We start from the raw sequence: 9,860 nt of genomic DNA on the forward strand, positions 1-9,860 counted from the left end.
AGCAAAACTGGAGCAATGCAGTTTTCTTCCTTTTTTAACAATGCTGGGGTAGAGTTTTGTGTTGCTGGAGCCACAGTGAAAAGGGAAGGAGAGATTGTGGCTCTGCCCCGGCCGCAATCCTGGCCTCCCTCTCGGCCTTGCACGCGGGAGCCTGCAAAGGAGCAGAAACGCTTCCAGAGCCCGTTTCGCCCCAAATTGGGAGCCCATTTGCTGCCCACGAGGCTCCTGTCCACGCAGTTCTTTCCGCTCCCAAGGTAACGCTGGAATCCCTGTCCTGCCCTCCGCTTGTCACTGCACATCAGTGAGACGAGTTGTGGCCAGTCTCAGCCTCTGGCGGGGCCGCGGTGTTGGGACACCCGGTAGCCATAAGTGCAGCCGGTCCCTTTGCTCCTTGTGGCCTCATTTGCGCCAGAAGCCCGCGATCCAGGCGGCTTTAAATAAACAGCCGATGACATTTTTGCTGCTGGGGCCCCAGCACTCATAAACACTAGGTGACATTTCTGTCCCGGCTGTCGCACCGCGGAAGGGCCGCAGGCCAGCGGAGAGGTGGCAGCACAGGGGCAGGTGACGAGCATAGCGGTGGGTTTAAGGGAGGTGAAACTGGGCGCCTGCAGCCTCCTCACCTGGTGCAAATCCAGTGCAAGCCTGGTGCAAATCCATGGCAAACCTGGTGCAAATCTGGTGCGAATGCAGTACGGATCTGGTGCAATGCCCAGGGCTGCAGCTATTGAACCTGACAAGTGTCCCTGGGAGAGCTCCAGGTGCTGCTGGGTGCTACCATCGCTGCATGGGTGCAGGTCATTTAGGGAGAAGATGTTTCGTTTTGTTTTATTTCATCATATATTTTTTCAAAGCAAAAGGCACATCTATGATATGAGTGCGCTTGGCTCTGGCTGCGTGTTTCTTTTCCTGATGCAATTTCCCAAATTGTCCTTCTTGGAGCGCTGGGATCCGCGAGGCCGCATCCGAGTGGTGCCAGGCTAGACTACACCTCCCAGCATGCTCCTGTTGCTCCGCTCCACTTCTCCTCCCGAAATGGGAGCTTGGGCTGTGGCGCCGGAAACCCAGCGGCGAGCCTGGAGTGCGCCGGGAGCGCGGCCGCCTCGTCTTCGCCAGTGCCCCGGCCCCATCCCGTGGTGCATCCCCTCTGGCCATCCCGGCTTTGGATGCGTCTGCGCAGCATGCGCTTCTCCCCAGGAACTCATGGACGCTTCCCGTTTCTTCCCGTGCAGCTTGAGTGAAGAGCGGTGGCTGCGGGGCATCTCCTGGCCGGAGCGCAGGATGCAGGAGGCTGCGTAGAAGGTAGGGGGGCCAAATCCCAACTCCGTGCTACCGGCATCCATGGGGGCTGGGAATTACTTCCTGGGAATTGCGGCCCAGTGCAGGCTCGGAGCTGCTAATTCTGTGCAGGAGCTGGGAGAACATCACTTTGCCCCATCCCAGCTGTGGCTTGAGGATGCAGGAACGGTGTAAAGGTGCCCCAAGGATGGAAAGGTGCTGGGAAAAGAGGCTCAGAAATAGCAATACTTCCTGTATTTCCCATTCTTCAGCAATAGGAGCAAGGAGCTGCTCAGGAAGGGCTACCCTTCCCGCTTTCCTTCCCCAACCTCCTTTCCTGGGGCTGATGCTCCAGCATCTCCAGTGCCATCTGCCTATATTCCCGAGTCTGGCATCACTGGGAAAACCTCTTGCTGCGCCGGCTATCTTGCAGCCACTGCGCCTGTGATGGAGTCAACACGTTTGCATCCCAAATCTTCCCTGCTGCGAGCTGCCCTTTGGATGGAATCTGCCTTTTTTTTTTGCCCCGTTGGGCTCCGGAATTTGCCTGGCCGGGTGTCCCGCGGCGTGCCTGCCTCGGCAGCTGCCGGCAGCTCCGTCCTCCCGCCGCCCCACGTGCTCAACCACCCGCCCCGCTCGCTTAACCACCTCCCTCCGCTCCTGCATCTGTCCCTGCCCTTTAGCCGGCCCCGGCGCTCGAGGAGAGGCGGCGCGGCAGGGACGGAGTGGGGACAGTGGCAGGGGCCACGCGCGACCGCCCCAGCTCCTGTAAGTACCTCTCACTCTTTGCAGTGCCTAGGTAAAATTAGCAACTCTTTTTTTTTAATCAAAAAGTGGCCACTTTCCACCCTGCCAACTCGCTTGAATTCCCCCCTCCTCTGCCGCTGCCAACGTTTTTTATTATTTTCTCCCGAAAGCTTTATTTTGCCCTTTCCTATCTCTTTTTTGCCCCCCACCCTGGCATGGGTATGGCGTTTGGGAGCAAACAGAATGTGTCTGTGGCCATTGCTGTTTGTCACTCTCATCTGCCTGCTCCTGCTTTCTACACCCGATGCGGAGCTGGGAGGACAGTTTTGTTGCTTTTCCCACTCTGGTCTGTATTTGCAGTGAAGCAAGCGGGTGGCACTGATGTTTTTGCCCCGGGGGGTTCTCAGCCAGGACAAGGGGGTAGTTTTTGCATTGAAAACATCAGCATTGAAAAGGGGAGTGGGGGAAACTGAGGCCGGGGGCGGCAGGAGGATGCGGCTCGCTTGAGGGTTAGTGAGTGGGAGCGCTGGGATTTCCCCCTTCAGAAACCCAAACCAAGCTAGAAACGGCAGCCCGCGCTGGGCAGACATCGGGTGCTGATCGAGTGCTGTGCGGGAAGAGAGAGGAGGAAGGCAGCACAGCCGGGAGCATGTGGCTGCTGAGACCTGGTGTGCTCGCCGCACCTGCCAGCCTCGCCTTGGAAAGCAAGGAATTCGGTCCATTTTGGTGGCTTCAGGCTTGAGGTATCAGAGCAGCGCTGGTGGAGCCGGCAGCATGGGATCCTGCACGCTTGCAGGGAGATGCTCCAAAAGGGCCCATATTCCTAAGGCCAGGATTAAGGAAACACTGGAGTGGAGGAAAAGCTGCATCCTTTGGCCTGGACCTGACTTTGAACTGTTGGATGATGCATTTGGACGTGGCGATTCTCCCTGGGCTCTTTGCATTTCCATCCCCAAATCTGCACCTTCCCATGGGAAATAACCCTGGCAGTTCCAGTCCTCGTCCCGCTCGATCTGTACCCTTGGCTGCTGCTGAGCCCTTGGCCATCTGACACTGCGCTCATTGGAGCGGGAAACCCGCAGCGGAGCAGCGAGCGAGGCCCGATTTCGGAGTTTCTGTCTCTTGGCCGGTGGCTGCGGATGCTGCTGCAGAAGGACAGGCGTTTGCACAGGAAAATTCTGCTTGTGCACGAGCGGCGACAGCCGGGTAGCAGCTGCCTCCCACCTCCCAGCTGCCCTAGGAGCCCGGGCTGGCCTGGTGCACTCTTGCAGCATGCTGTCACGAGAAAGTCTTGCACAAGGTGCCCTGAAGGGGATGCAGAGCATTGCGGAGTCGGCACCTGCGTACTTGCAAGCCAAAATGGGGTTTGCACGCTTGCAGACTGTTGTAGACACCTCCGTCCTTGCAAACCGGTGTGGGGTTGGCACTTGTGCATGTGCACAGTGACACAAGGTTCTGGGTTACATCTCCATCCTTGCAAACCAGAGCAGGGTCAGCGTCTTGGTGCTTGCAAAGCGGCATGGGATTACACCTCCATCCTTGCAAACCAGTGCAGGATTGTCACCTCCGTCCTTGCAAACCGGTGTGGGGTTGGCACCTGCGCACTTGCAAAGTGGCTCAAGGTTGGCCCCTGCGCACTTGCAAACTGGCACGGGGACTTGGCATCTCCTCGTGCACTGGGAAGAGAGAAGGGGAAGCTCCACTCATGGCTCGTGGCTCCTCAGGTCCTCCAGCAGCGCGAGCTCCGGGCCGCTCCGGCTGTGGCCCAGCCACAGTGACTCACTTTTCCTTTTCCCTCTGCGTTCACTTGCTGGAGTGGGAAGCGGCTCTCGCTGCTCCGGCTTTTGCTCGCCAGTGGTGAATCATGGCCCCGTTTTATTTCAAAAACATCATTACTGGGCATGGGCCTAGTTCCCCTTTTCCTGAAAAAAAAAAAAAGAAAAAAGCATCATTATCTGTCGGAAAGCTCCCAGCTCGCCGATCCAGGCATCAAGGGAACGCAGTGAAGCAGCCCGGCCGCAGTCGGGACCAGTGGCTTATTTCAAGCCTTTATTTTTTTTAATGTTCTTTTTGGCCCAATCTTTGTCCTAGGGTTGGTGCTGGGGTCCTGCAGAGTGCGATGGATCCAGCTGCTGAGCTCCTTGGGGTAGGAAACCGAGGCAGAAAAGGGAAAATTGGGGGCAGTGAGAAAATAATCCATGCAATCCGATGGGCACGGAAGCCTCTCTCCCAACCTGCTCCCGATTCCTTCTCCGTTGGCTCCTCGGATTTAATGAGCCGCCCTCTCCTCATTACCTGGCGCGCGGCAAGCACACTGACAGCGGTGACAAGCCGCGAGCAAGAGGCAGGTGGTTATTTCATACCCTGCGGGGATCCAGGGGGACACGACGCTTCCCGCTCTGGCATTTTCCGTGTGAGGAAGAGGAGGTTCAGCTCGCAGACAGCTCCGCTCAGAGCAGCGTTTCCCTTTTCCTTGAGCTTTTCCTGGAGGACGGGAAAGACGCGCTCTTGCCCAGAGCAAAATAGAGGAGGGGAGCGGGGGGTTGCAGCAGGAATGTGCCCCGGAGTGGGATGAAGCCTGGAATCATAGCACTCCCTGTCGCGGAGGAGGGAGCAGCTTTTCCCGGGCTGCAGCAGCGCGTTGCAAGGGCGTTTGCAAGGTCGCAGCAGGGCTGAGGCTCCCCTCTTGCTTGCCAGGCTTGCCGGGCACCTCTTGGTGGCTCCGAGTGGCTCCGACCGGGATGCAGCTCTGCTGCTGCCCCGGGACCGCGCTGCTCGTCCCCGCACCGGCCATCACAGCACGTGCTTCCCGTTGGCTGCCAAGCCCGCGGCTCCGAACGCCCTGCCGTGTCGAGGGACCGAGTGGGGCATCCCGGGGGAACAGCCCTGTCCCCATGCCGCTGCCCAGCACAGTGACTCTTCTGCGCTGCGCGCTGTGCCCGTTCAGTGCAAGCAAGTGTGTAGCTTGCAAGGCAAATGGGAATTGGGCCCCGTTTAAGTGTTTCCCCCAATCCTTTCCCCTCTTCCACAGGCGGGTACTGATTTTCCAGAGTCATTTAAACCCTTGGCTTCCTTTTATTTTTAATCCGCCCCTAGTCTCCGTAGATGCTGGCATGGGCAGTGGTTTTGTTGCAGCTCAGCAGAGCTGGCTGTGCACTTGGCATCTGCTTTTCTCTGGAGAGGACCAGAATCTGGGTCAGGAACATATGGATCTCCTCAAATTCCTTGAGGACCAGATTGAATCCAATGTTGATCCTTCCCTTCAGAGCATCCCAAGGTTTCTAGCTGGTGGGGCGGGTTGTGCACAGGCAGATGGAGCCTGAGCTGTTGGTTTCCTGAATCCAAGGGTTTTGTACGCTGGAGTTTGTGGAGAGATGCTCGCTCTGGGCACCGGGCAGCTGCAGCTTCTGAGGTGTCACTGTGGAGCGCGCAGTGCCGGAGTCCCAGTGCAGGAACCCAGATAGCATCGCCCCCGAAACCAGAATAGAAGCTCTGGAGGAGGCCTGAACGCGTCGCTGCGGTTGCAATATCGGTTTGGAGATAACAGGGTGCTCAAGAGTCGGCGAGCTGGGCTGGACGCCACGAGGGCTGCAGCAGGCCGGCAGACGTGCATGCATGCATGCAATTGTGTGCCCGCGCGTGTGCTCACGTGTGCATGCATGCACTCACATGCACTTGCATGCACAAGGCAACCTCATTGCTTGCTTCACATCTCCTTGCTCTCTTCTTGCCTCTGACTTGCTCCCATGACTCCCTAAACTTGCGGAGAGTCACGGGGCGCCCTTGCCCGGAGAGGAGGAGAAGCTATGAACAGAGCTCCGGGGCTGCATCTTGGGGAAGTTTCTCGTTTATTTTCTTCCCCCACTCTGCCTATACAGAACAGCAAACTTGCCCCAAAGGAAATGCAGAGCCTTTGGTGTCAGCGCGCGAAAGGAAACAGGAAGGCCAGGGTGCAGCTGAGCGCACGGCCCCAAGGGTCACTTGAGCTGGGGGGGAGCAGAAGAGATGCTGCTCTTTTTTATTTTTTTTTGCCTTTTTTTTTTTTCCCTCTGCTTTTCTTCCTACCTCCCTCTGGAGCAGAAGCTCAAAACGACTTTAGTGCGCAGGCGGCAGAGCCCTGGAGAACTCATTGCTCTGAGGCCATGCACAGGCTGTGCACAATTGCAGCAAGCGGGGTCTAAAAGGCAAATTTCGCCTGTTTAAGGCAAAGGAAATTAGAATTTCCTTAGTTTCTAAGGAAATTAGAAACTGGGGCTCGCACAGGTCCACAGCAGAATTGCTTAGAAATAGGTGAATAGGCTTAGCAATGCGTGTGAGCGGTATATCACACTCCCTTCCATGCCCGTCTCTCCAATTGGAAGCAATTTGCTGGGAGCTGCCTAGGAATTACTCAGCACGGAGTTAACCAGCACCTGCGCGTGCTTAATTGGCACGTCTGCTAATTGCTGGGAGAAGCATCCTCGTGGAAGCATGAAGGAGGCACCCAACAGATCCCTGGTGCCCCAGTTTGCCTGGATTCATGCATGGCCATCCTATTCCTTATTATTTATCTATTTCTATCTATTTTAATTTATTTTAATTTATTCCTGTGCGGCGATTCTCCAGTGTCTTGTATAGCTTGGACTCGTAACAGGTGTCTGCCAAAAGGGACCCGGGCAAAAACATCCAGTGGGAGCAAAGCGGGGTTTGCTGAGCCTTGATTTCCTGGGAAAACCAGGATTTAACAGTTCTTCTGAAGGCAAGTTGTGGATGTGGCAGCAAGGCTGGAAAACACAAAGTCCCAGGAAAAATGTTACCCGCTAAAACAGAACTAATGAACAAAGTGACTCAGAACTCCATGAATCCCCCCCAAAAAACAAGTGCAGATGTGTGATGTTTTCACTGCTTTCTCTCTCCTCCTGGCAGGTTCCTAAGTGGATGCTGATGACTCGATCCCGCGGGATTCGGACATGCACAAGGGTACCATGAACTGAGAAAGTGGCGTCCAACCTCTTTTTTTTTTTTTTTGTCCCTTTCTTTCCACCCTTTTTTCATTTAAAAAGTGAAGAAAAGGAGAGAAAAACAAACTTCTAATGAAAGCGTTTTAAAAAAAAAACGGGATTATTTCCCCCCCTTCCCCTTCCCCTGCACCAAAGTTGCTGCTGCTGCAGGGTGAGGATTCCCGGCGAAGATGGGGAGGAAAAAGATCCAGATCCAGCGGATCACGGATGAGCGCAACCGGCAGGTAGGTGTCCCCGTGGCTCCCTGCGTGTCCCTGCCTGTAGTAAAGTTTGGGTGCTTTTCCACCTTTTCCATAGATTTTTTTTATTTTTTGAGAAAATAGATTATATTTGGCATATTCCGCAATACTTTTCCAATAAAAGCATTGCAGGAAAAAAAAAAAAAACCCCAAACATTTCTTTTTTCCATCACAAATTGTTATGGATTTTTCTTGCCCCACTGTGCTAGATCTTGGGAACCATGCAACTTCTGCGCTCCGGGGTCTCGGGAAGCCTGGCCGGAGCCTGAGGAAGAGGAGGAGCGCAAGGAAGAGCCCTAATGGCATTAGCGGAGTGACGGAGTGGGGGGATTTGCCAGGATAAGGCTTTTGTGGCTGCTCCGGCAGTCCGGAGAAAGGCCAGAATCCCAGGAAGTAATTCCTTCCTGACCCCTTTGGTGATCGGCTTATGCCTGCGAGCTGGAGATTTCATTCCCCCTGGTGACTTATAAGGTTAATTCGCCGGGAGGTGGATCATGATGGTGGGAACGGCTGCCAAATTTGGGAGTTCTGCCCCATTTTGCAGCCAGCAAATTTCCCCTTTTCCCTTCCTTTCTCCCGGTGCAGCCAGTGGGGTTAGTCCACTCCTCTCCTTCTGGCACAATGGGTGGGAATGTGGCCAGATTGGAAATGGGAGTAACCATGCCGACCTCCCAATCCAGCCCTGGTGATGTTGGATCTTGGATAAAAATCTGAGTGAAAACAGGAAAAATCCCCACAGCCCCTGGGCAAATGGGAGCTTGTGCAGGGATTTTGCTGACATTTCTCCCATTTTGGCAGCAGGTGCTTTCCAGCACAGATAACGGTCCTCGCGCTCAGGAAGACTCCAGCAGCTCCCAAAATCGGGTGGGAGGGGGAAGGAGGAGCCCATGGGGATGCTCTGCACGTCCTTCCTCCATGCAGCGGTGCAGGCCGGGGGGCGGATGCGGGAATGGGGCTCCCCGAGGCCAGGCGTGCTCTCCGCTTGCTTCCAGGTGACCTTCACCAAGCGCAAGTTCGGGCTGATGAAGAAGGCGTACGAGCTGAGCGTGCTCTGCGACTGCGAGATCGCCCTCATCATCTTCAACCACTCCAACAAGCTCTTCCAGTACGCCAGCACCGACATGGACAAGGTGCTGCTCAAGTACACCGAGTACAACGAGCCCCACGAGAGTCGGACCAACGCGGACATCATCGAGGTGAGCAGCTGGAGTCGGGTGGGAAAACAGGGATCAAGATCCTACGCGTGCTCCCCATGGCATCCCATGTGCATCCCAACACACCTCACGGCCCTCGTGGTACTTGCTGCTGCTTCCTGAGCACCGAGGGCTCATCCCGTCATGACGGGGGAGGAATAAATCCGTACTGCAGTGCTGTTGCCGCCCGGAGCTGTTTAATCCCAGCAGCTGGGAGCCGTGCGTGCCGGAGGTGAGGATTTGGGGCAGCGGCTCGTACAGCATTTGCTGGAGCCGGGTCACTTTGGGCCACGTGCTTGGGCAGTAATTTTGAAAAGAAAAAGAGCGACATATCTCATATATTAATATAGATGTGTAATATATATTTTAATATATTTGTCATCCAAGCCCCTGATGCTTCCCATCTGGTGAGCTGCTAGGTACCCAGAGAGGTGTGCAGCTCCATGGAGCCACACGGATGGTTGATATTTTCCTTAATGCTAGGTTTCCACTTATTATTTTTTTCCCCATTGGAAGCAAAGCCGAGCGGCGCCTGGAAGCCTCATGCAAGGGCACACAGTGACGTTCAGGGCCGGAGGCCGGGAGCTGGGTGCTTCGGGAGCTGGGCTCCGTGCACTGGCCAGGACCCCGCTCACCCAGGGAGGTGACAGCAGGGACCTCGCGCTGGGGTTCCTGCCGGCAAAGGCACCAGGAATGTCAATGTCGGGGTTGGAAATGGGGACATAGGGACAGCAGGGCAAAGCATGACCAAAAGAATGTTTTTTTTCACCAGTCTTGATGTTTTCCGCCCTGTTTTCTTGTTGGTTGAAGGAGTGCATTCTGTGACATCTTTTAAGTGAAAAATTAAAAAAGGAAAAGGAAAAGGAAGAAAGGAAAAGGAAAAAAGGAAAAGGAGCCTTGTTCCTCCCTCACCTTCTGCTTTTCCTGTGAAAAAGGGAGAAAATAGGGGAGGAAAATGGCACCTTCTTGTTGCCCTCTTCCCCTTTCAAAAGACCTTGCAGAAACTCGGAAACCAAAGGGAATTGTTTGGTTTTGATTCTCCCCACAGACAGGATTGGTTCCTTTTCACACCATGCCATCAAAAATATGGGTTACATATTTCTTTTTTTTTTTTTTTTTTTTTGCTTCCTCACCAAAAAACAGCAGCCGATGTTCAGATGCTCAGCAAGGGCATTCATTGCCCAAAAGCTCCTTTTTTATATTTTATTTTTTATTTTTTATTTTTTATTTTTTATTTTTTATTTTTTATTTTTTATTTTTTATTTTTTATTTTTTATTTTTTATTTTTATTATTTTATTTATACATTTATATATTTATATTTATTTATATATTTATTTTTTATTTTTTATTTTTATTATTTTATTTATATATTTATATTTATTTATATATTATTTATATATTT

At 53.8% G+C, this 9,860-nt stretch overlaps 1 protein-coding gene and 1 long non-coding RNA gene across 4 annotated transcripts in view; both read left to right on the plus strand.

Moving 5' to 3' along the window:
* Window positions 1-1,245: 1,245 nt before the first annotated feature.
* LOC112950609 lies at window positions 1,246-7,031 on the plus strand. Its single transcript, XR_003250058.1, has 2 exons — window positions 1,246-1,302; window positions 6,931-7,031. It is a non-coding gene; the product is annotated as an uncharacterized LOC112950609 (long non-coding RNA).
* A 133-nt stretch (window positions 7,032-7,164) lies between these two features.
* MEF2D (myocyte enhancer factor 2D) overlaps window positions 7,165-9,860 on the plus strand; it is a 13,793-nt gene continuing 11,097 nt past the window's right edge. For all 3 annotated transcript variants that reach the window (XM_026043189.1, XM_026043190.1, XM_026043191.1), the window contains exons 1-2: window positions 7,165-7,249; window positions 8,257-8,460. In XM_026043189.1, coding sequence (XP_025898974.1) covers window positions 7,196-7,249; window positions 8,257-8,460 — 258 coding nt within the window. In that variant the 5' untranslated portion in view covers window positions 7,165-7,195. The remainder of the gene's footprint in view (window positions 7,250-8,256; window positions 8,461-9,860) is intronic.

Source organism: Nothoprocta perdicaria, unplaced genomic scaffold (genome assembly GCF_003342845.1).
Source record: "Nothoprocta perdicaria isolate Ctin4 unplaced genomic scaffold, notPer1 scaffold_323, whole genome shotgun sequence".
In the NCBI taxonomy this organism is placed as follows: Eukaryota; Metazoa; Chordata; class Aves; order Tinamiformes; family Tinamidae; genus Nothoprocta; species Nothoprocta perdicaria.